Raw genomic sequence first — 27,019 nt, 5'->3', positions numbered from 1 at the left:
GGGTCACACCGCGAGGAAGTGTTAAATGTCTGAGACCAGATTTGAACTCAGGTCCTCCTGAGTTCAGGGCTGATACTCTATCCACTGCATCACCTAGCTGCCCTCCCAGCTAACTAATTCTTTAAGGTGCTACTCTTCTGTATGAATTTAGCTTGCATGTCAATGGTATATTTCCACCTCAGGTAATATTTCCTTTCTCCTAATTAATTGTGAGTCTGCTAAGGAACTTGTCTTTTCCATGGTTAATTGCTAAAACATCTTTCCTTGCTAACTATATGGTGTCCTGGTTTTATTTCATACTTAGTATTTCTGATGTCTATTGTATCTCTTAATTTTGTCTGTCATCTCTTTTCCTAAATAAGCCTAAGTTTTGGCAAAGAGAATGGCCATTATGAACTCTTAACGTTACCTTACCCTAACATTTGGTGCTACATCAATCTCATCATTTGGTGCTGAAGTCCAAACACATCATTTAGACTTAGGAATTGCTTTACTGGACATATCACTTCTTTCCAGGAAAAGCTTACTTTTCCACAAAGTGGAAATTCATGTGAATCATGGATTTAAACTTTTTGAGATAAGTTTACAGTGTAAATAAACTATATTAGATGTGAAAGTGAATATATCTGTACTTGCAAGAATTGAAATAGCATAGATCACTGATAGTTAATGATAGTTAAGTGATACAATTCTCATAAGAAAAGGTGAAGGCTTTTGCAGTTTGGGCTCAAAATTTATTTTTTCTAAATGTCACAATCCGAGCATGATTTATGCCTGGCAATCCAGATTTTTAGTAAAAGCAAGCCCTGGAATGTGAGACTTTTCTGAGAAGGTCACCTTTAAATTTTATTTACTTAAGAAGCTGCTACATGGGCTGAATTGTTTGTTTAATAAAGTAAGTTCCAGGAACAATAACATCACTTCTAACCCGGATCTGAGACTGAAAAAGAATTTATCTTTCTCAACATCTGACCTTAAGAGAGTTTATTTAGTCTTAATGCTTACATAATGTATTTTTCTGAGTTATAGAGTAACTAAATCAAACTTTATTCATTTAAATTTATTCAGATATAATATCGTTATGATGTTAGTCCATATGATTATATTTTGTTATTTTTTTCTAATGAATTGCACAAATATTTTATGACTGTCATCATTTTAAAGAGTTATTTTTAGTTATGGTTTGTTTTCTGAATTGAATCAAATTAGCCAACTCATTTGGAAAATATAAAAATAATTCTGAAAAGTCAACCTCAGGCTTTTATATGTTATTTTCCACTATTATTTTAATGCCTACTAGCTGATAGAGACAACAGTATTGTGGATAGAATATATAATAGGTTTGAGGTCAGAAAGGCCTCCAGATTTTGCTTTTGATACTTATTGAGGGGTTCTAGACAAAAGAAAGTGAGGCAAGTATTTGTGCTGAAGGCACAATTATTATAAAGTAAAAACTCTCTTTTGTTAAAAGGTCCCCTGAATTTATCTTTCTGATTTGCTATATTTTCCAAAAACACTAAACCCAGAGTGTGCAGAAGCCTGAATGTGTCCTGAACCAAGTTCCTCCAAGCTGACATAATTTGTTGTTGTGCCCTACGTTGGATTTCTTTGTGTGTCCTTGAGAGGCAAGATAGGCACTAGCCAATCTGTCTGTCTGGGATAATGCTTGTACAGCTGGGGTCCTTTGCAAACAGGCAAACCCTCAAATCTTCATTGACTAGCAGTTCCCAAAGGGAAAGAATGAAGCTTTTCCCATCACCTTGCTCCAGCCCATGGGGAGTGATCTTGTCTGTTTTCTCACATTTGATGCACTGGTCCCCCTCCCATGTCACACTCATTCCAGGTATTGTCTTCTCTCTTAGTCCTTCTATTAAAATGTAAACTTCCGTGAAACTGGGTTCCACATGCATGTTTATTTCCCTTGAAAAAAACTTACAAAGGTTCCTTTGTGTCATAAGTCTTGTGACATTGTGATGCTTATTGACAGTTTCCATTAACCTTGATCTCAGCACCCAGAAATCCTTACAGTGATTAAATCCCAGTCATAGCCTGCGTAGGCATTGTGCCTTGTATTGTACATGGTAAACATTTATAAATGTTTGTCGAATGAAATGCTTTTGCTGATTCCTCAAAGAAAGATGGCTTTCTTGCAAGTTATCCAGGATAGATATCAGATTTTTTTTTTGTGTGTATTGTTTTAATTGTCATCTTGATTCCTTTGTTAACCTTTAGGTGTTTTACAAATATGCTATAAAAATTATTTTTGTCTAGATCTTTGAGGAAACTCCTTTTATCATTGCAGATCAGATATTATTCTGCAATTTATAATCTTAGAGAATGCATGTGACATGCTTAGCATCCCACAGAAGGACTTGGACATAAGTCTTCATAACTCTGAGGCAGCTTCTGTAGTGTCAAGTAGCCCTGTCATTATCACTAGTACCATCATGATTGTCATCATTTAAATCTCTTTTATCTCTGACCATCTTCATACAATTCATCTCCACTTGTTTGCTCACTTAACTGTCTGTCCAAATTTCTTTTTCTTTCCTTTAAGGTAAATTTTTTATTTCTATTAGTATCTAGTCATGAGGCAGTTAGGTAGTATGTGGATAGAGCAGTGGGCCAGGAGTGAGGACTCATTTTTCAGAGTTCAAATTTGGCTTCAGACACTTACTATCTGTCTGACCCTGGACAAGTCATTTAACCCTGTTGACCTCAGTTTACTCATCTATAAAATGAGCTGGAGAAGGAAATGGCAAAGCCTTCTAGTGTCTTTATTGAGAAAAGGCCAATGGAGTCAAGAAGAGTCAGAGAAAACAACTGGATAACAATAATCTAGTCATAATCTTGGAGAAGCTTTTTTTTAATCTGATAGTTTGAGACCAAAGAAAAAGGATTTATTGCTCACATTATGCATTTGAACAAAATGTTTATCTGGCCTAGTTTCTAAGTGCCTAATTTGTCTCAGACCTACTCTAGGATGATTGTAGAGAAAAAAATTTCATTGTTGATACAGCAGTGAGGAAACAGAAATAAAATGTCACTGTTAAAAATCATTTTAGTGAAGATTCAATTAACAAATTAACAAAATTCCCCCTGTTTTTTTTTTTTTTTTAATCAATGCTGACCTCAATATTAAAGAAGTTGGGAAAGTTCTTGAGTCTAAATTGTCAGTATCTAAAAGATCAAGTAGAATTGTGGAATTCCTTGAATTGACACAAATTGTAAGTGACTCCTCTGTGCCTAAATAGCATCATAGCTAGTCTTTGTGAGCTTCTATGGCTAAAAAATTAGTCACTGAAGGCAACCTGATGCTAAATCTCACCAAACTTATCTAGGTTGGTTCTTGGATGATATACAGTCCATTGTCAGGCCAATATTGAAAATTTTTGTAAATATTAGAACTGGCCAAATATCTAAATTCTGCCATCCTAACCTTAGGTAATTGAAGATTATCTTCATGAATTTGTACAATATTGCCTTGGTTTGTTAATTCTTACTTAGTTTTTTGATACAAAAAGGAGGCTCACAATGGGCCAGTTGTGGGGATATAAAGATAGAAATGATACAGTTCCTGCATTTGAGGATCTTATGTTCTTTCAGGTAAAATCATATTCAAAATAGATACAAAATACAAGCTGATTTCCAGGACTGGGGGCACTATTAATGGAGAGGAGAGATCAGAAAGGTCTTAGGTTAAAAGATGTTGCTTGTGTTGATCTTTGAAGGAAATTGGGAATTCTAAGAGGCAGAGGTGAGGGGTAGTATATTCCAAGGAGCAACAGCATATGCAAAAGCACATGGAAGAAAAATTGAATGTAATGTAGGAGGAAAAGCTAAAAGACCAGTTTGGTTGAATTATAGAGCGTGTGAATGTCAATAATGTAATAAACCTGGAAAGGTAGGGTGGAGTCAAGTTTTAAAGGATTTTAAATGCAAAACAAAAATCTGTATTTGAACCAAAATGAGTTAGAGAGCTACTGGAACTTCTTGAGCAGAGGAATGACATGGAAGCTTTTAAAGATTATCTATCTCTATAGGTCTATATAAGTGTTTATTTATAGTAAAACATTGATTATAGATCTATAGAGATAGATATTACTTTGACAGGGAAGTAGGAGACTGGATTGAAATGAAAGGGACTTGAGTCAGATAGACCAATTAGATTATTTTTTTCCATTTCATAATATTTTATTTCCCTCCAATTAAATGTTAAAACAATTTTTTAAACATAAAAAAAGTTTTGAGTTCCAAATTCTATCCCTCCCTTATTTTCTCTTTCTCCTTATCTGAAACAGTAAGCAATCTGATAGTTTATCTTTGTACAATCATATAAAACAGTTTCATATTAATAGTTTTATATAGGAAGACTGGAATTAAAAAAAAGAATGTGAAAAATAGCATACTATAATCTATATTCAAACAATAATTTCTCTGGAGGCAGATAATATACTTCATCCCGAGTTCTTTGGGATTGTCTTGGATCATTGTATTATTGGCTAAGCAATTTACAATTCTTCATCATACAATATTGCTGTTACTATGTATTAAGTTCCCTTGGTTCTGTTTACTTCACTTTGAATCAGTTTATGTCTTTCTGGGTTTTTAGGAGATTATTTCAAAGTCTATAAGGGTCTGAACCAGGATAGTAACCATGTTAAATCTTAAGAAGGAAACAGATTCTGGCTCTCAAGGAGATCACATTCAAATGGGAGAGCAGCACATATGAAGTTTTGGCTGCTAGTGAGATTGAAAGTTGCCAAAGTCCTCATGATGCTGTTTGAGCGGTCTAGATTAGTGGCTTTAAGAGAGTTGTTAAGAATCCCCTTTAAATCAGCTGCAGGTTTTAGGAGTTGAAAGAATTCATTCATTCCCGAATTATTAGTTGCAAAATGAAAGTTTATTGTTAGATAGAAATCAGTTTACCAAGAGACTGACTTCTGTAGTGTTAGATCTATTGGAGAATGGAGTTTTGCACTGAGAATGCAATTCTCAGTGGACAGAAAGTCCTGGCAGCTGAGTGAGCTACTGAGGTCCATCTGCAAAAGACCTAGGTTGAAGGAAGCTATTATATTGGGTGTCTTGGTGAGGGCTAGGACAGCCCAAGTTGGCTCATCTACAAGCTGGGTTTCAGCTTGAGCTGGAATTTGAATAGAATTGAATGAGTTTTAATTCAATAGGGTTGGAATTCTTTTGCTCAGGACTGAACCAACCCCACCTAGATAGCAGAATAAAACTGTTTGTCTTGTTTCCCTCAGGTGGGGTCCCTCTCTGAGGCAGAGTTGAAGATTTTCTCCTTCTAGGAGTTTAGAGTTTCCAGGTCCCTTCTTCACTTGGGATACAACAGCAAAGTAGATGGTAACATAATGCTGCTTCTTGAATGTTATTTGTTCTGATAAAATCTATTAGTTTCTGATGATGAATCAATCATTTGAAAGTGCCTAGGACTATGATGATAAGAAGCTTCTTTTCTGTCTTTAGCAGCTGTGAATCCTTTAAGATTAGTTACCACATCTTAGGATGATGCTTATAGACACTGGATGAGAAGCATTGCTAAGGCTCTGGGGTTCAGAGTTCTTGGCTGTCCTTCCCCAGGATGATGTGCAACTTAGTTTTTATAGTTCTCCTGGAGGTATCCATCACCTGAATGATTCTTTTAAATACTGTGAGTTTCTGGATGATTTTTTTTTCCTTTCCTGATGTGGCTCATCCTGCCTTTGATATGGGTGTTTATGGCAAGGAGAGGGTAGCAGGTTAAACATGTGCAAGGAGTGTCACACTAGACATGTGAAGTAGGCATGTTAAAACACACACAGCATGGTTCCACACCAGGTTTCCTTCCATTCAAGCCTTCTTTCTCTCCACTGCATCCCCCTCCCACTTTTCCCAAACCAAGATTTTGCTCTTGGCGAATAAAAGGATTGGATTTTAGAGCCAAGGGGATCTGAGTTCAAATCCAAACTGCCATTTTTTATCTGTGTGAGCCTATTAGACAAGTTGACAGTATTTATTATTAAGCATTTACTATATGGCTGGCATTTTGTTGATGATACCAAACAAACAAACAGACAAAAAAATCAAAAGAAGTTCCTGCCCTCAAGGAGTTTTCATTTTGATAAAAAGGAAATCTGTATGCAAACAACTACATATAAAGAAGGTATCCCAATCAGTATAGTCCAACTCTATTTGACCTCATGGGCATTGTCCCTGGATTTTTGAATTCTTCTTGCCTCCAGACTTAGTGGATCTGGATCACCTAGCTGACTCTACAAGAAGTTATAGAAAAGATAAACTGGAGATAAGCATAAAGGCAGTTGAATTAAGGGGAGTAGGAGAGGCTCCTTATATTAGGTGGTATGAGGGTTGACTTGAAGCAAAGAATCCTGGAGACAGATGTGAAGGAAAACATTCCAAGCTTAGGAGATAAGAACAAAAAAAGCATAATATCTGGAAATGGAATTTTTGTTAGGAACCTCCCAGGGTTTCAGTTTTCTTTTCTTTCTTCCTTCCTTCCTTCTAACCCTCCCTCCCTTCCTCCCTTCTTTCTTTCTTTCTTTCTTTCTTTCTTTCTTTCTTTCTTTCTTTCTTTCTTTCTTTCTTTCTTTCTTTCTTTCTTTCTTTCTTTCTTTCTTTCTTTCTTTCTTTCTTTCTTTCTTTCTTTCTTTCTTTCTTTCTTTCTTTCTTTCTTTCTTTCTTTCTTTCTTTCTTTCTTTCTTTCTTTCTTTCTTTCTTTCTTTCTTTCTTTCTTCCTTTCTTTATTTCTTTCTTTCTTTTTTCAAAATACATGCAAAGATAGTTTTCAACATTCACTCTTGCAAAATCTTGTGTTCCATATTTTTTCTCTGTCTGTCTCCTCTTCCCCCTTCCTCTAGACAGCAAATCCAATATAGATTAAACATGTGCAATTCTTCTAAACATATTTCCACATTTATCATGTGGATCAAGAAAATCAGATCAAAAAGGAGAGAAAAAAAAATAAGAAAACAACAATAAAAAAGATGAAAATACTATGTTGTGATCCACATTCAGTTCCCACAGATTTCTCTCCATCACAAGGTTATTGGAATGAGGGTGAATCACCTCATTGTTGAAAAGAGCCAATTCCACCACAGCTGATCATATAATTTTGTTGTTGCAGTGTAGTGTTCTCTTGGTTCTACTCACTTTAGTTTGCATCAGTTCATGTGAATTTCTCCAGGCATTTCTGAAATCATCCTGCTGATTGTTTCTTATAGAACAATGATATTCCCTCATATTCATAAAATATAACTTATTCAGCCATTCCCCAACTGATGGGCATTCACTCAGTTTCTAGTTCCTTGCCACTACATCCTTGCCATTACAAACATTTTTGCACATGTTGGTCTTTTTTCCTTTTTTATGAACTCTTTGGGATACAGACCCAGTAGAGACACTGATGGATTTTCAAAGGGTATGCACAATTTGATACCCCTTTAAACATAGTTCCAAATCAGAGTGTAAAGGGCTGAAACTATGAATAGTTGTACAGGCAACTGAGCACTTAAGGCTAATTACCTATTTGATGTGAGACAATGACTCTATTAGCATATGTTTTGGATAAATGGCTCTTTTCACAGTTGATACTGGCTCAATGTTTGATGTTAAGATAATTGTAAGCAAGGATTAGAGGGTGGGTGACAAAGGGCAGAGACTCACTTTGGGGGCAGGATGAGGAGGAGAGAAGTTGGTGACTTTGGACTCAAGAATCAAGGACACATCTTTGGCCAACCGTGGCAGTTTGTCTGTTTACTTCTCTTCCTAAAGACCAAAGACTTTTAATTTATCCTCTCTGGCTGACCCTGAGGCCTCAGGGAGCTAGCTTAGTTTTCTAACTTTAGAGCTTTAGTTTTCTAAACTGTGAAATAAGAAAGAATATTATGGGGGGAGGGAAAAGAGGGGATAGCTAAATGGTGTAGTGGATAGAGCACCAGCCCTGAAGTCAGGAGGACCTGAGTTCAAATTTGGCCTCAGACACTTAACACATCTTAGCTGTGTGACCTTGGGCAAGTCACTTAACTCCATTGCCTCAGCAAAAAAAGAAAAAAGAAAGAACTTTGTTTTGAAACAAGTTTTTGAAGTGGGTCCTAAGACCATTCCAAGGGACTTATTTTCATTATAACACAATAGCTTTATTTGTTTTTAAAAAATAACCTATTTTTCAATCACATATTGTGGAAGGCTAGGTTTAAAAAAATAAATCACACTAGGCTAAATGCAGAAGCAAAGATAAGAATTTGTCTGTCCTCTATTAAACTAGACATTCAGAGATTTGCAAAAATATGCCACTTATATATTTTTTTGTTTTGAAAAATATGTTTGTCATAAAATGTTGATAATCTGAATATGTAATAAGTTTGTTATTGTCACTTCAAATGAATTAATCTTTTACAATTTATGATATTTAATGTAAATTTAGTAGTTATTTTAGTCACATTAGTATCCCAAATAAACAAATCTCTTTGGGATTTTCAATAACTCTAAGTGTCAAGAAAACCTTATTTAAAAAAAAAAAAACTAGTATTTTATTTTTTCTAATTTTATGTAAATATAGTTTTCAACATCCACTTTCTTTTCTTTTCCTTTTTTTTTTTTTGGTTGTACATATACATTATTACATATTTCCATATGAATCATATTGGGAGAAAAAATCAGAACAAAAGGGAAAACACACACACACACAAAATCAGAAGAAAGAAAAAAAGATGAAAATAGTATGAATTGATCCATATTCAGTTTCCATAGTTCTGTCTCTGGATGCAGATGGCATTTTCCATCCAAAGTTTATTGGGATTGCTTTGGATCACTGAATTACTGAGAAAAAACAAGACTATCATAGTTGATCCTCATACAATGTTTTTCTGGTTATGCTTGTTTCACTTATCATCAGTTCATGTATATTTCCAGGCCTTTCTAAAATCACCTATTCATCATTTTTTATAGAACATTATTCCATTACTTTCATAAGCCATATCTAATTTAGCCATTCCCCAATTGAGAGGCATCTACTCATTTTCCAATTCTTTGTCACCACAAAAACACTCGCTATAAACATTTTTGCACATGTAAAATTCTTTTCTTTCTTTTTTAAAAAATATTTTAATAGTTTTTATTTACCAGATATATGCGTGGGTAATTTTACAACACTGACAATTGCAAACCTTTTGTTCTAATTTTTCCCTTCCTTCCCCCCTCCTCCCCCCCATGGCAGGTTGACCAATACCTGTTAAATATGTTAGAGTATAAATTTCTTTTCCTTCTTTTATAAATTTATTTGGGATACAGAACCAGTAGTGAAACTGCTGGATTAAAGGATAGCAAAGTTTTATATCCCTTTGGGTATAGTTCCAAAATGCTCTCCAGATTGTTTTCCAAATCTGTTCACAACTCCACTTACAGTGGGTTAGTGTCCCAATTTTTCCACATCCTCTCCATCATTATTATCTTTTCCTGTCATTTTAACCAATCTGATATGTATGAGGTGATACCTCAGAGTTATTTTAACTTGCATTTCTCTAATCTATGGTGATTTTAAGGCATTTTTTCATATGACTTTGGATGGCTTTAATTTCTTCATCTAAAAATTGTTCTTATTCTTTGACCTTTTATTACCTGGGGAATGACTTCTTATAAATTTGATTCAGTTTTCTCTGTATTTTAGAAATGAGGCCTTTATCAGAAACACTGATTGTAAAAATTTCTCAGCTTTCTGCTTCCCTTTTAATCTTGGCTGCTTAGGTTTTGTTTCGGCAAAATCTTTTTAATTTAATGTAACCCAAAATTATCCATGTTGCATTTCAGAATGTTCTCTAGTTCTTCTTTTGTCATAAATTCTCTCCTCCAAAAATCTGACGGGTAATCTATTCCATGCTCTCCTAACTTACTTATATCATCCTTTAAGTCTAAATCATGAACTCATTTTGACTTTACATAGGTGTTGGTCAGTGCCCAGTTTTCCTCATTCCATTTTCCAGTGCTCTCTGCAATTTTTGTCAATAATGAGTTCTTATCCCTGATGCTGGATGGAGTCTTTGGGTTTGTCAAACATAGAATAGTCACTGACTATTGTGTCCAAATGGTTTTGATTACTTCCACTTTATAATAAGTTTAGTTTTTCTTTGTTTTTTTTTTTTAAATTGATTCCTTTAACCTTTTACTTTTTCCAGAAGTTTTGTTATTTTTTCTAGCTCAGTTTTTTTTGGCAATTTGATTGATATGGCATCTGATACGCCATCTGATATAGAAACCCTCATTTTTTAAGCACCAAAGTGGGTCCCGAGACCTGCGGTGGCAAGGGGCCCTGGGAAGTAGCCTCCATGCAGAGGAGGCCGGGTCTCCCTCAGCGCCTGGCCGAACTCCCTCAGGTTCCTCCGGGTCCGCCCCGCCCAGCTCCGGGGCTCTGATGTCATCAATTCAGCTTGCTCAGTCTCTAGGTGACGGGCAGATTCGGTCACTGGTTGCAGACGGATCTTGAAGAACTTGGGGGCGGAGACGGGACGGGAGAGAAAGAATTAGAGGAGAACTCGGACTTCCTGTGTCTGCTGTTTACCCTGACCCAACGTGGCGGTCCTGGCTTCGCCCGACCTTCTTCCTCTTCCCTTTTTTGGAAGGGAGGAGGTGCTCTTCTCTGATTGGTCGATGCTAGGGCGACGTGGCGCTGACGCGCTCCGGCTCCGGATCCAACCGGCGTCCAGCTGAGCTGGACTTGGCGCTGGGCCCGGGCGGTTGCCGGTCGCTTCCGTCTTAGGGTGTTCAAGGCCTGGCTTAGGTGAGTGGAATTGAGGCGCTGGAAATTGATGGTCTACCGCGCCTGGGGCAAGAAAGGAGCGAGGGAGACCAGGGGGTGAGAACGGCGCGGCCCGGGGTCGGGAGTGGGGGTCTGGCGTCCCCCAGCCCAAGCTGGGGAGAATGAGGGATTGAGGGCAATGGGGACCCGGCAGCCTGACCCAGCTTGTGGGCGTAGATTTGTCCGGAGGCTTTCTCTCTCCTTCCTCCGGGGTTCGTGGTGTGTCCCGACGTTCTGGCCGGTCCTGCCTGGGCTGGGGAGCTGGACTGTGCGGATCGGGACCCTGAGGGCTTCACAGAGCTTTCCTCCGAGTTTCCAGATGCTTGCTCTGAGGAAGAGGAGTCAGGAAAGCTGGGAGGGGGGAGGAAAAGCACCTGGCCGGAGAGAATTTAGTTGTCGGCGGCGCTCTCCGGGGGGAGGAGGGCAGTTTGGTCGGCATCTTGTTTGGGGGAGAACTGGCCTTTAGGGTTAAATATCACGCTGTGATAGAGTACACTTGCTCGGGCAGTGTCTCCTAGTCCTTTCGTTCCTGCTTAAATCTTCCCGGTTTGGCGTTTCAGTCACAACTTTTGTTGGCAGAAAGAGTGCCATTGAAAGGTCGCGCTTCCAGCTGCTGGCGCGGTCTTGAGCAAATCACTTACCACTTTCGGCCCCAGCTTCCTAATCTTTAAAATGGGTGCTTAGGATCAGATCGCGTTATAAAGCCTCTTTTAATTTTAAACTCGTTACATAATGATTACTGAGTTTAATGTCTGCTCAAACTACGGTGTGGTCAGAATACAGTCGTTTTTCCTCATCAACCAACATTTCTTCAAAGCTTAGTTTTACTGTTTGGGTTCCTTATACCTCTTTTTATCTGAAGGCTGGAGGTGATATTTGCAGTGTTATCTCAGTGTGGAAAAATAAAGGTGATGGGTGTGTTATTTCAGTGCGGAAACCCTGGTTACCGAGGTGGTGAACAGGAACTGAGACCATTTCGAAGTCAAGTTTGAGGTGTATGCTTGCATTGTAACAGTGAGGGTACCGTTTACTTAGGAAATATCAATCCGGGGATGTTTACCCGGAGCTAGAAGTTTCCTCTTCTATAAAATGAGGCCTGGGGAAGCTTAGTGACTTGCCAGAAGTTACATTTAAGAGAGAGTGAATCCAGGAGTCTTTTCGCTATTCTTTTACTATTTCCCAGTTATTTCAGTTTTATGTAGTTACAGTATGGTGTTTAAACTAATTAGGATTTTTTTTTTTCCTGAGGCATTTGGGGCTTAGTGACTTGCCCAGGGTCACACAGACAGGAAGTGTCAGAAGCCAGATTTGAGGTCAGGTCCTCCTGACTTCTGGGCTGGTGCTCTGTCCACTGAGCTAAGTAGCTGCCGCAGGATGTTTTCTTTTCTCAGACAAATTGGGCCTTATTTTTCATTATATGCAAGTGCCATTAGAGACCACTTTGCCAATCTTTAACTTGGTGCAATAATTCCTTTTTTCTAGGAGGTCTATCCATTTGGTTCCGATTAGCCAGATTGTGTTGTTTTAGGCTTTTACCTTACATTGGTTATGAACAGAATGTATAGACATAAAAGGGATTTACACAGCTTTGAAAAAATTAGGCTGAATGAACAAAACAGTAAACATAATAAACAGTAAGATCTTACATAGTCTAACACTTTGGCCAAAGACTGCAGTGGCACAACCATTAAGAACTAAATAGAAGATTCTGTGTGTACTTCAACATTAGCAACATAGAAGAAATGGAACAGGGAAGTACAGTTCACAAAGGAACACAATTTTCACACACTGATTGAACCGAAATAATACAGTATAGAAAGGGAGGGGATACTTTTTCTAATAACAGATTTATATAAAGACTTAGCTTACGTAGTATCAAAGAACCAAGCACCGATCCTGATTTTCTTTCTTTCTTTTTTTTTTTAATAGTTTTTATTTACCAGATATGTCCTTGGGTAATTTTACAGCATTGACAATTGCCAAACCTTTTGTTCTAATTTTTCTTCTCCTTTCCCCTCAAGATGCAGGTTGACCAATACATGTTAAATATGTTAGAGTATAAATTAAATACAGTATATGCATACATGTCCAAACAGTTGTTTTGCTGTACAAAAAGACCGATCCTTATTTTCAAATGCTAAAATCAGATTTTTTTTTTTTTTTTTTTTTTTTTTTTTTTTTTTTGTGAGGCAATCTGAGGATGGATTTGAATTCAGGTCTTCTTGACTCCAGAGTCAGTGGTTCTACTTACTAGGCCACCTAGCTGCCTCCTCAGATCTTATATGAACTTTTCTATGACCAGAAAAGTAGCAGAGACCAAAGGAATATTAGAAATATCTTGAGCTATCCAGCTTAAATTATACAAACCAATCCTACAAAGTATACCTTATATCACTTTTTTATGATCTCTGTGTCAAACCTCTTGAGGCCGTGTGATACCGTAGTTAGCCTGAGTAGATTCCATGGGGTTACTGTTAGAATTAAATGAGATCATTATAATATGTATCATTATATAACATATAATAATATAATAAAATAACACATATATCTAAGGAGTGTGTTTTCTAAACAGTGTTATACATATTTGATGAAAAAGAAGGAATTTCTACATAAGTCAAATATTATAATTTTTTTCAACCTCCATATTTTTTGGGGGGGACTAGCTAAAATAACGTTAGCTGGTGAATTTATCTATACAGTTGACAAGAGCTATGTTTCTGTGAAGTCTGAGCTAGCTCCCTGTTGACCTAAGCATCAGCCAGAGTCAGGATCAGCAAAAGTCCTTGGTCTTTAGGGGGAGATGTAAAGGAGATGGACAAAAACTCCACGAGCTCTCCACAACCTCCTCTCCTCCTTGTCCACAGCAAAAGTGACTCTGTCTTGTTTTGTTCCACCCCCTAATCCCTCCTACAATTCTCTGTATACACCAAAAGATCAAGCCAGCACAAAATAGTGAGAAGTATAATTTTCCAAGCATATGCTAATAGAGTATTGTCCAATAGGTAATTAGCCTTAAGTGCTCTGTGGTCTGATTCCAGTGCACCTATTCAGAGTTTCAGCCCTGATTAGTTACAGTGTTTTTATTTAGGGGGATTTCACACTGATTTATACAATATTTGATCAATAGCAAAAGACTTTATATATTTAGATTTAATAGAGTTAGTCTTTCCTTATACTAGTGACATCCCTTTGTGCAGCAAAAGGTACGATATTAATTCTAAATCAGAAGATGGGATCACTGAGGGGAAAGACTATTGACATGCCTATATCTGATTGATAAGTGATAATTTAGTTTATTACTGGTGATAAATGTGTTTATATTAAAATTTTATTGTCAGTTCCTTTTCAGACCATGGCAACATATCTGGAGTTTATCCAGCAAAATGAGGAGCAAGATGGTATTCGTTTCAGTTGGAATGTATGGCCATCCAGCCGCCTTGAGGCTACAAGAATGGTTGTCCCTTTGGCATGTCTATTTACTCCCTTAAAAGAACGTCCAGATTTACCTCCAGTACAATATGAACCTGTACTTTGTAGCAGGCCAACTTGTAAAGCGGTTCTCAATCCACTTTGGTATGAATTTTAAAAATGTTGATAAAATGATAATTAGAATAAAATATGTGTGATACTTTTGTGATACAGATTAATATGTAGTCTGGTTAGAGTAACATAGTTTATCAGAACTCTAGTCAGTCAGCAAATATTCATTAGCATTTATTATGTATAGGGATATACTATGCACTAGGGATACAAAGAAAGGCAAAAGCATGGTCTTTGCTTTCAAGGAATTCACATTTTAATGGAAGAGACATGAAAATATCTACATGCAAAATACATATAATACATAGAACGTAGTCTTAGAGGTAAAGGATAAGCAGTGAGGGGAAGCTCCATTGTGAAGGGAGAGAAAGAAAAAAACCTGCAGATGGTGGGATTTGAGTGGAATTTTGAAGAAAGTTTGGAATTGAAGTTGAGGGAAAATATCAGACCTAGGAGACAGCAAATGCAAACGCAAAAAGTTGGGAGATAAAGTGTTGCATATGAGGAACAGCAAGGAGGACATTTTTCACTTAAAAATTCATTATTAAAAGAATTTTTGTAACTCGTATTGAGTTTTTGGGAAGCATACTACCTTGATAGATAGGATTCTTAGCTGTTAGATTTGGGTTGAAAGTTAGCCAAATAGGTCTTTATGTGAAATAAAGTGTAGTTTCCATAGATGTGACAAGGACATGTTTAAATAATGAATTGGTATATCTGATTAGGAAATTTTATGCAGAATTTTTAAAAAATCATTTCAGTAAATTATAAGAATATCAATATATTGAGATGTATCTTAAATTTGCAAGTCAGTATTCCATCCCTAAAGGTAGTAACTATATGTTTAAATGTTTTATTTTCTTTTTGTAACAGTCAGGTTGATTATCGAGCTAAGCTTTGGGCCTGTAATTTCTGCTTTCAAAGAAATCAGGTAAGTGAATTATGTTTAAAATGAAGCAACTAAAAAGATGTTTTTTATAAATGTCCATGACATTGTGAGACTTGATTGCTGGAATAATAGAAACCTTATCTGACACTCCTTTCAGGAGCCATTCTCTCAGTTCACATTGTCATTGTTTGATTGGTTCTCCAGAATGTTGACTGTTCCAGGATTTTAGAATGACTCTGTGGGTGTTGATCTTCCTAGAGGCTAACTCTTGAGCTCCCCTTTGGTGTGCTTGCCTTTAATTAGACAGTAGATCCAGTTCTTTAGCAAAGGCATTTACTCAAATGGCATACCAAGAATAATCATTACTAAGCATCCTCAACATCAGGAGCATAGTCTCCTACAAACACAATCTAGGAGGGAGAAAAGTGGGCACAAAGTTAAAGTACATAACGATGAGGCACATATGTAGAAAATATAAGTGGCCCGGGCAATTTATAGCTTCTGAACTAAGGTCCTAGATACATTTTCTCTTTCTAAAGAAAAGAAGATACATACATTGCAGATGAGCAACTTGACATATGTGCTACTTCTAAATTTTTAGAACAAAGGTTGATTTGAAAACAACTTGTGCTTACACAATTGGAAAGAATACACAATAATCACTAAGTTTAGTCCTGGCAGGAATGCAGAAAATAGGTACATGCTTTTTATTGGTGATAATACTGAGAACTTAATATTTTTGAAGCGCAAATCTGAGTGTGTACTAGAGTTTTATAACATAAAAACCAGGGGGAGGGGGCAGGGTCTGTTTTCAGAATGGGTTAACAAATTGGGATATTAATGTAATGTGATAGTTAAGAAGGGAAAATATAAAATAAAAGGAAGAATAGGAGCCAGAAGTTCAGTATGTGCATTGACATTTTTATCAGTGGAAAAATATAAAACTAGATAAGATAAGAAAATAAGTGGAGTTTGGAAATTAGCTTAAATATGTTTATAGTTATTTATGATTTAAATTGTTTTGTATTATACAATTGAGCAGCTTTATAATTTTAATTTTTTTCTTTAGAAATACCTTAGAATGATTTTCTTTTTAGTTCCCTCCAGCATATGCAGGCATATCCGAAATGAATCAACCTGCAGAATTGATGCCCCAATTTTCCACAATTGAGTACATAGTACAGGTAATTTGTTAGTATTACTTTAACAGTGTTCTAGAGATTCTCTTATTGTGTGTGTGTATTTTGAATCTTTTGCTTTTCTTACTAGTCAGAACTACAAGAGAAAGGCAGTAGTATTAGAAGGTTTTTATGAGAGTCAAAACACATAAGTTTTTAAGTCTTGGGAGAAATGGTGTTGATCCCAGCTTTAGGCCATGAAATTAGCATGGTTCCCAGATAGACTGAAATCTATGTTTGTTTGTTTTTTAAATTCTAGCTTTGATGTTTAACTTGGTAATCATATGGCTTATGTAATCTTTCCCTTCAAGAATAAATATTAATGATAATATTCTATTTTTATTTATTTTTTAATAGATTGGGATCTTTGAATTTTTGTAATACAAAAATGAATTCACTTTGAATCTGGCTTTTTTATAAAGTTTGTCATTGAACTTTAAAAAATGATTTTAAGTTGTGATAGTAAAGCTCAGACTCTTTAGATTGAATGATAATCATGAACATTTCTAGTAAAGGAATTTCTTCAGTAACATAGAATAAGAAACATAGAACTCTTAAAGAAAACTGTGAGACTTTTCTGATATCCTAGTTTCCAAGCAGGTTAAACATCAAGCAGATTCATTTTATTAGAAAGAAATTGTGGGTGCTGAGTAAATTTCTGGTCCCCTTCTACTTCCCTTTATATTGGTAAAGTCAGCCTCCATTGTGGTGTGAATCTGGAGTGAGATGACCTATGTTCAGCCTGAGCTCTGTGACTTACTCCCTGTGTGACTTCGGACACATCACCCCTACCTCTCTGAGCTTTACTTTCCTTAATTATAAATAAAGGAAAAGGGGCTTGACTGGATCAGGGTCCTTAGTCTTTTTGTGTCATTGACCCCTTTTCTAAGCCTTCATAGAATAACATTTGTATTTATGCAGGTGTACAAATGCAAGCAATTTAGATGTATAGGATCATAGACGTTTTGAAACTAGTTAGTATGAAAAATGGTTATCAGAAATTTTTTTTAAAAATTAAGGACCCCAGCTTAAGAATCCTAGGTGCTTTTGAGGGTCCCTTCCAACTGTTAATTGCTTTTATTTGGTCATAATGGTCAGCTTGATATTATACTCTTAATTGATTTAATAATTCCATTATGTTCGAATCAATCTCATGTCATCACTGGATATGAGAGTTCATATTAAGTGAATACCAAGATTAAGTTACCATTATTGCTTATAGTTTACTTTTAGCATTAGTAGTTTGAGACAAATCATTCTGATTTCTGCTCTCTTCCCCTCCCCCCCCCAAATCTTTCGTGTAGACTTCTAAATCTAATAGCTTCTAGCTATTTCCTGCCTCCACACTGCTTTAAGAAAAGGATCTAATGTTAGGGAGAATGCTAGACTTCCTGCTACAATAATTTTCATATACGCTATTCTAGGATGATTTTTTTCTGGCTCGTACAAAACAAGAGGAAAACATGTTGCTTTCCCTTGCTAGATTTTTTTTTTTTTTTCAATTTTCTTTGTTTATTGAAAGTAATACTAATGATAATATAAAGTTAAAGTATTAGATTAGGGAATAGTTTTAATTGCAATTAGAAATAGATTTCAAGACCTTTTCTTTTTAGGGGGAGAGGAGTAGATAATTTATTTAAAGTTTCTTATGTTATGTTCTTTCTTCTTAAGCGAGGACCTCAGACACCCTTGATTTTTCTCTATGTGGTTGATACTTGTCTGGAAGAAGAAGACCTTCAAGCTCTAAAAGAGTCTCTACAGATGTCCTTGAGCCTTCTTCCTCCAGATGCTTTGGTGGGTCTAATCACTTTTGGTAGAATGGTGCAGGTTCATGAGTTGAGCTGTGAAGGAATCTCAAAAAGCTATGTCTTTCGAGGAACCAAGGATTTGACTGCAAAACAAATACAGGTTTGTTTCTTGGATGTGAAAACTCAGAACATTAGAAACTTTTCCAAGATTTAAAATATTTTGTAAACTGAGTTGTTTCTTCTCTTGTTATTAGGATATGTTAGGCCTTACTAAACCAGCTATGTCTGCTCAGCAAACAAGATCTGTTCAGCCACAGGGACAACCTTTTATTTCAAGCAGGTAAGGTCAGATTGTTATTTGACCCACAGTAAAAGAAAATTTAAAGTGTTGCCAAATCTCTTTTCTTTTCTGAAAAATAAAGATTTGAGCCTATAAATTAAATTTCCAAGTTATATTTTTGACATTTTTTTAGAAGGCAGTGAGAACTTATATCCTGAACCTATAAAAATTTTTAAGTGCTTTTTAATCCATTATTTTTAGATTTTAATATCAGATTTCCATACATATATATGTGTGTGTGTGTATAAAGGTTTGGATTTTTTAAAAAAAACAAACATTTTTATTAATTTATTTTATCCCAGTTTATCAGTTCTTTTCCCTGCTCCCATAGTCATCCCTTATTATAAAGAATGCAAAAACTCCTCCAGTTTAAAAAAATCTTACTATGAAAAATCTGACATCTTCAGTATTCCTATGTATAGTATCTCTACCTCTGCAAAGAAGGGGTGAATATTTCTTTTCATATCTCTTCTTTGAAGTTAAGCTTGGACATTATAATTTCACAACATTAAGTTTCAATTGTTTTGTTGTTCTTTCCATTTCTATTAATTTTGTCATCCATATTATTTTCTCAATTCTGCTTTCTTTACTTTGTTTCATGTTATATGTCTAAACTTGCTGCTCTGTAATCATTGTATTTATTATTCCCTTAAATTCAAGTTTTAGAAGTTGTTTAGCCACTCCTCAATTGGTAGTCATTGCCAATATTCTTCACTATCCCAAAAAGTGCTACTATATAATCTTAGCATATCTATCTTTTATAAATATAAATACTTATCGTATTTTTCCTTAACTTCCTTGAGTTATATGCCTAGCAATGGAACCTTCATATTAGGATAGTTTTTAGTTTTGAAAAGAATGCATGGAGCAGCTAGGTGGCACAGTAGATAGAGCACCAGCCCTGAAATCAGGAGGACCCAGTTCAAATCTGGTCTCAGTTAACACTTCCTAGCTGTGTGACCCTGGACAAGTCACTTAACCCCAATTGCCTCAGCAAAAACAAACAAAAAAAAGAATGCTTAATTTGAGTATGGAGAATGAGATTTATGAATGATATGTTTTGGGAAGTATATATAAATAAATCATTCTGTTGAATTCCTTGGAGAGGCATATTATTAAAAATTATTCACTATTTAAGGTTGAACAGAGGTTTGTTACTGTTCATGCTTTTAAGACCAGAATGCTTTTAAATTGATACTGATGGGCTCATTTGAAATCTTGTAGGTTTCTGCAGCCAGTTCATAAGATTGACATGAACCTGACAGATCTTCTTGGGGAACTACAAAGGGACCCATGGCCAGTAACTCAAGGAAAAAGACCTTTGCGATCTACGGGTGTTGCTTTGTCTATTGCTGTTGGCTTATTGGAGGTAATTTAGATTTTTCTGTGACTTCTTAAATGAAACAGTGATTCAAACAATGTTGGTAGTTTTGGTTGGTGTTTGGTAGTGTTTTTAGTTAATTAGTAGTTTAGTTTATTTGGAAGTATTAATTCATTATTACCTCACATTTGAGTGTACCGTTACTTAGTGAGAAACAGAGAGGGGCTGGTAAGAGAAGTGGGTCATAGGAAATGCTGGCAAGTTGGTCCAAGGTTTGAACTGGAAGAATATATGCCTTGCTGAATGGAAAATATTTTCTTTTTTTTTAATCTTTATCTTGTTAAATTTTATTTTCAAAACATATGCATAATTTTCAACACTCTCTCTTGCAAAATCTTGTTCCAAATTTTTTTCTCCTTCCTTCCACCACCCTCTCCCCTAGACATCAAGTAATCCAATGTTAAACATGTGCAATTCCATAATTATCATGCTGCACAAGAAAAATAAGATCAAAAAGGAAAAAAATGAGAAAGAAAACAAAAACAAGTAACAAGAAAAAAGGTGAAAATATATTGTGGTCCACACTCAATCTCCACAATCTGTAGTGCAGAAGCTCTTTTCATTACAAGTGTAATGTCTGGGCTAGCTTTTTGGAGGTCCTCTGGATGGGCCTTGGTCTCAGCAAGATAGTCACCAACAGGATGGACAGGACTAGTCTAACGTCTTTATTGTCTCCTTCACAAAAAAGGAATCTGATCCAGTCCCAGTCTGACCCAGTTTTCTCCAGCAGTCTGACTTTGTCATAGTCTAACTCAGTCTGACTCTGTCCCCAGTTCTCTCAGCCCTTAAATACCCTATTATAATTACATCAATTGTAGAACTATTACATTACTATGCTAAGTACTGAGTATATGTAAATTAGAGAATCATTATATCATCAATTCTACTAAGTTAACACCTTGGTGTAAGTATCTTTGTTTCAAGTATACTTCTCTAGAGTTCTACCCCTTTTCATATAAGACCATTGGAACTGGACTGATTTACCGCATTGTTGAAAAAGAGTCATGTCCATCAGAATTGATCATCATATAATCTTGCTATTACTGTGTACAGTGTTCTCCTTGTTCTACTCACTTCATTTAGCATTGGAAAAATCTTAATATTTATAAATGTAGAGGAAAATTCATTCAGATTTTCTTGGGAAAACTGGTAAACCATATTTTCCTAATCTGTATGTTTCTAAAACAATATAACTAATATCCTTAGGGCACTTTTCCAAATACTGGAGCAAGAATTATGTTGTTTACTGGAGGTCCACCTACTCAAGGACCAGGCATGGTAGTTGGAGATGAATTGAAGGTTCCTATTCGTTCCTGGCATGACATAGAGAAAGACAACGCGCGTTTTATGAAAAAAGCAACCAAAGTGAGTACTTGAAAGAAAACACTGGTAGTTTACCTATTAACAAATCCATATTATAGCTACAAATCATAGAAACTGTTGTACTTGGTCCATGTTGTCATTTGAGAAGGATCAATGTGTGTTGTCCCTGGGGGCTTGGAAGATGGAATTCAGAGATCTATGATGGGGTTCTTCACTTTTAATAAATAATCTTGCACTCATTCTGCAAGTTATTTCAAGCACAACTTTCTATTCTCATTGTCCATGAAGAGTATCCATAAATATTTGGCTGATAATAATTGACTAATGATTGATGATTTTATTGATTTTGGCCACATTTAATCAATTTTCTAATTTGTACTCTAGTTAATGTAAAATGTCATTAAATGGAGGTTTGTAAGTTGCTTTTCTGAAGAATTAATGTTTATTCTTTTCTTTTCTTTCTTTCTTTATTCCCCCCCCCTGAGGCTGGGGTTAAGTGACTTGCCCAAGGTCACACAGCTAGGAAGTGTTAAGTGTCTGAGACAGATTTGAACTAGGGGCCTCCTGAATTCAAGGTTGGTGCTCTCTCCACTGCACCACCTATCTGCCCCTAATATTTATTATTTTAAGGATAAAACAAATATCTTTTTCACAGTTAAATACAAATTTGAATTTTATTCCCCTTAGGAGAATCAAGAAACATAAAAGAATGTAAGGAAATATGTTGGTAATGTGATTTGAAACAGCTTTTCTCTTTGTTGCAGCATTATGAAATGCTCGCTAATCGTACTGCTACAAATGGTCACTGCATTGATATTTATGCCTGTGCTCTTGATCAAACTGGTCTTCAGGAGATGAAGTGTTGTGCAAATCTTACTGGGTAAGTGAACATACTATGGGAGAAGAAAAGTTTTGTTGAGGGAAGAGAAATAGAAGATAAACCCTGTTTAATTAGGGATAGAATTTTAAATCCTAGATACAGTGTTACATGGCATCTAATTTTTTTTTTTTTTTTTTACTCTGGCCAAGTCACCTAACCCCTCTGTTTGTTTTAGGTTTTTCATTTTTAAAATGGGATGATATTTTTGTGACGATCAAATGAGATAATAAGGTGGCAGCTAGATGGTACAGTGGATAGAGCACTGGCCCTGTGGTCAGTAGGACCAGAGTTCAAATCCAGACTCACTTAACTCTTAGTAACTGTGTAATCCTGGGCAAGCCAAGGGCAGGGAGTGGGGGGAGTGAAGGGTGGAAGATGGGGAGGGGAATGAGATAAAAATCATAAAACATTTAGCATTGAGTCTGGCACATAATAAGTTCTATATAAACATTAATTATCACTATAACAGCATCATCATCTATTTATTTATTTATTTTATGTTTAAATTTATTTTATTTATTTATTTTTATTTATTTTTTTAATTTTTAATTTTTTAGCTTTTTATTTACAAGATATATGCATGGGTAATTTTACAGCATTGACAATTGCCAAGCCTTTTGTTCCAATTTTTCCCCTCCTTCCCCCCACCCCCTCCACCAGATGGCAGGTTGACCAATACGTACTATAACAGTATTATGTTAAATTTCAAAACAGTGCTTTAAGAACTATTTTCCTTTTGTATTTTTTTCTTTGAAAGCTGTTCTTTTCACTCAGTATTTACTTAGACTACAGAATGAACCATACTATTGCTCAGCAGATCACTGTTCATTTGCTAAATTGCATGACACAAAAAAGGAATATTGACAATAAAAACTTTAAGTTACACACGTGTACAAATACATATTATGTACATATGCACATACATGTATGTATATATTATGGGTGTATATTATAGATATATCTTGATTCATGGTGGAAGAAAATTAAATTCACTTAATTTTGGACTTAAGCTTCTAAAAATCTGTCCTGGACAACCTAATTTTAGATTGATTCCTATTTAAACATTCTGAAAATGGCCACTCAATTAATTACTTTATTAGCTGCTGAATCAAAGATTTTAGCAAATGAGTGGAAACATACTTTTCACCTTTCGAGAGAAGTAAGGGAACATATTGGTTGATTTTGCTTAATATTTGCAACTTTAATACTTAAGAAAATTTGGTTTCATTCTGTTGGTACTCTTTTACTGAGGCATATTGCAATTGATAACATGATCAAAACACTCCTCACCCTATGGCTTATCAGCTTTATTTTGTGATGAAGCCCACCAAATTTAGGTTGACATTTTTAAAAAAATTTAATATTTTATTTTTTCCATAATTTCATGAAAAAGTTTTAACATTGCTTTTTACCCCCTAAATTTTCTCCTTCCTTGTGCTCCCTCTCCATTGAAAAGGCAACCAGTTTGACATAGATTATTAGGTGTGTAGTCATGCAAAATAAATTTCTATGTAAGTCATTCTGTGGAAAGAAAAGACAGACCAAAAAAACACCAAGAAAAATAAAGAAAAAGTATATTTGATCTACATTCAGGCTCCATAGTTCGTTCTTTAGAGATGGACAGAACCTTTTTTTTTTTTTTTTTTGGTTGAGGCTGGGGTTAAGTGACTTGCCCAGAGTCACACAGCTAGAAAGTGTTAAGTGTCTGAGACCATATTTGAACTCCGGTCCTCCTGAATTCAAGGCTGGTGCTCTATCCACTGTGCCACCTAGCTGCCCCCTATATAGAACCTTTCATCATAAGTTCTGAAGAATTGTTTTGGATCATTGTATTGTTGAGAATAATTAAGTTATTCATAGTAAATTATCATACAATTTTGCTGTTTACTGTGTAAAATGTTTTTCTGGTTCTGTACATTTCACTTTGCTTCAGTTCATGTAAGCCTATCTATGTTTTTTTGAGAGCATGCTGCTCTTCATTTTTTCCTCAATAATATTTTATTTTTCCAAATATATGTTCATTTAAAAAATTTTTCAATAGAATTTTTTGTTGGCTAAATACATGTAAAGAGAGTCTTTAACATTCATTTTTGCAAGACTGTTCCAAATTTTTCTTCCTCTCTCCCCTTACCAAGAAAAGTATCAATCTGACAGAGATTAAATATGTGCAGTCCTTTTAAAATATTTCTATATTTGTGATTTTGTACAAGAAAAATTAGACCCAAAGGGGGAAAAACACAAGAAAGAAAGAAACAAACCTTTCTTCTTCCTTTTAAAATTCCTAGTGGTCATATGGTCATGGGAGATTCCTTCAATACATCTCTCTTCAAGCAGACCTTCCAAAGAGTTTTTAGTAAAGACTTCAATGGAGATTTTCGAATGGCATTTGGTGCTACTTTGGATGTTAAGGTAAGATATGAAAGTCTTCTCCTCCTGCCCCATTTATTATTATTTTTTTTAGTGTTATGAATATTAGCACTTATTATACCATCAGATTACATAAGTGCACAGGAGAGTATCATGGTACTTGTACCAGAAAGAAATAAGGAATGTAAATATAATAATGTTCTACTTATTTCAGTTATCTTATTTCTGGTAGTTTGAATATATATGCCAATCTTCTGGTAAATGGGAAAAGGTTATAAAGAGCTTTAAAAAGTAGCCCCTGTGAAATTTTAATTCCATTTTAATCATTCATTTCTTAGACACAGAGCAGGCCACCTCAAGTTCTACCTTACCATATTTTCAGATCATGGGTATGGGAAAGCAGAAGAAGAGGCCAGTTAAGGAGAAGGTATATTCACCCATAGTATTAGATGAAAACATACTTGGTGTTCAGTGTCCAAGTATACAGAGAAAAACTAATACAGCCTAGAGGAATATAGTACTCTGGAACATTTCATTGTAGTGCAAATGGGTATTACATGTTACAGTTCATTGATGGTCATGAGGATGACCCTGATATCAAGAAAAAGTAAAAAAAAGGGGATGTTGCAAAACAGAGTTGAATATTGCAGGTGACAATTGAGAACTATATATAATTTAGTATCTCACATTTATATATGCTATAAGGTTTACAAAGAATATTCCTAATTATCATTCTTAAGACATAGTTATTATCATGACCATGTTTTAGATGAGAAAACTTAGACTGTGGAAGGTAAATTCTCTTTAGTTAGCCAACCTACAAGTTTTTCAGACAAATTTTGCATAGTCTGGTACCATGTTTCTGTTGCTTTCTCTTAATTGCTAAATTCTAATGTTAAATTTGATAGCTAAACTTAAAATTTTGTTGTATGAATTTTTCTGCAATATGAGTTGAAAAAATAGTTACTCATTATTCCAAGAATAGTGATAAAATACCATATGCAACAACAGTTCACATTTATATGATGTACAATTTGCAAAATACTTTACAAATATTTCATTTGATTCTCACACCCAGTTTTGGAGATACATACTATAATTATCCCCACTTTAAAGATGAAGTGACTAACATATTTAACATGTATTGATTGACCTGCCATCTGGGCGGGGGGGGGAAGGAGGGGAAAAATTGGAACAAATGGTTTGGTAATTGTCAGTGTTGTAAAATTACCCATGCAAATATCTGGTAAATAAAAACTATTAATTTAAAAAAAAAAAAAAAAGATGAAGTGAGGCAGACAGAGGTTAAGTAACTTGCATTTGATAATACAGTTAGTAAGGATCTGAATCAGAATCAATTCAGAGCTTTCTGACTCAGGCCCAGTACTCTCTCTACTGTGCCACCTTTGCTGCCTTAAGACAGTTGAATTAAATTTAACAGATGCTGACAGCAGTCATACTTTGGATATATAAGTTATTTTTAACATAATTTATATACAATTCATAGAGGGAATTAATTACATTTTAATCAAATAACAGTTATCCTGCAGAGATCTGCAACAAAAGTTATATATAATTGCATATGATTTTTTTTTCTGTAGAGAACATGCTTTTGAATTTTTTCTGACAAACTTTATTGGGTTTGTGGGATGAATGTGATTCTCAATTTTACATTTTGTATTCTGTAATTGTGTTTTAGACTTCTCGAGAATTAAAGATTTCAGGAGCAATTGGTCCATGTATATCTCTAAACGTGAAAGGGCCATGTGTGTCAGAAAATGTGAGTAGAATTTTTTTCTTCATTTCAGAGAAGTTGGAAAATTATCAGTTCTGATGGCAGTGCATTAAATTATTGTTTTATATTTCTTTAGGTAGGAAGGATTTGTTCCTAATAGAATTTTTTTGTTATTCTGATAGACCATAAACTTCAAGCTTGCATTTAGGCAATGTCCCTAAGAGGAAACAACTTTTTTTTCCTACTCATTATGAAATTAAAGACACTTGAGAGAGAACTTGGCTTCAAAGTGCTTATTTTCTTTTTTTGTATTGATGGCTTATTGTTTTGCTTCTTTGAAGAACTGATTTAAGTGATACTTGAGTTCTGTTGTGTGGAAAGTCCATGCTGCCTAAGAGGCTTAGTTGTGTTTTGGTAACAACAGACCATCAAGATTGAGCTTCAAACAAATATTTAATGTTAACTTAGTGGAAGAAGTCAGATACTGTTAGCCTGCCCCTTTTTTTCTAAGCGGGAAAACCCAGGTTATGCCTGGAGTTCAAAGAAGAGACTTAAAGCTTCTCAAAAGACTTTCCTCACAATGACCCTATGAGAGGTCAGGCACTGTGTACTTGTACATGATACTGCTTTATATAGTCACAGAGGACCATGAGACCTATATACCTCTGCAGTGATAAATAGTAGGACTGATTCCCAAGAACAAACTTTACTAGCTTTGCAGTTTTGCTAACAAGGTTAGCCCTGCTTCTTAACTTCTCCCAGAGAATAGGCAATGTGAGCAGATAAGATTTTGGTGGTTGATAGCCATACATAGTTCATGTCCCCTTACTT

At 35.4% G+C, this 27,019-nt stretch overlaps 1 protein-coding gene across 1 annotated transcript in view; it reads left to right on the top strand.

Moving 5' to 3' along the window:
* The first annotated feature begins 10,739 nt into the window (after positions 1–10,739).
* The window catches only part of SEC23B (SEC23 homolog B, COPII coat complex component), a 32,642-nt gene continuing 16,362 nt past the window's right edge, over positions 10,740–27,019 (top strand). The window contains 11 exon segments of the mRNA XM_074287759.1: positions 10,740–10,864; positions 14,157–14,380; positions 15,221–15,278; positions 16,334–16,420; positions 18,086–18,322; positions 18,417–18,502; positions 19,727–19,871; positions 21,090–21,248; positions 21,971–22,086; positions 24,372–24,495; positions 26,153–26,233. Coding sequence (XP_074143860.1) covers positions 14,160–14,380; positions 15,221–15,278; positions 16,334–16,420; positions 18,086–18,322; positions 18,417–18,502; positions 19,727–19,871; positions 21,090–21,248; positions 21,971–22,086; positions 24,372–24,495; positions 26,153–26,233 — 1,314 coding nt within the window. The 5' untranslated portion in view covers positions 10,740–10,864; positions 14,157–14,159.

The sequence above is a fragment of the Sminthopsis crassicaudata genome, chromosome 2 (assembly GCF_048593235.1).
Source record: "Sminthopsis crassicaudata isolate SCR6 chromosome 2, ASM4859323v1, whole genome shotgun sequence".
Classification (NCBI taxonomy): domain Eukaryota; kingdom Metazoa; phylum Chordata; class Mammalia; order Dasyuromorphia; family Dasyuridae; genus Sminthopsis; species Sminthopsis crassicaudata.
The sequence above is the reverse complement of the archived record's forward strand: the minus strand, read 5'-3'. Positions and strand labels throughout refer to the sequence as shown.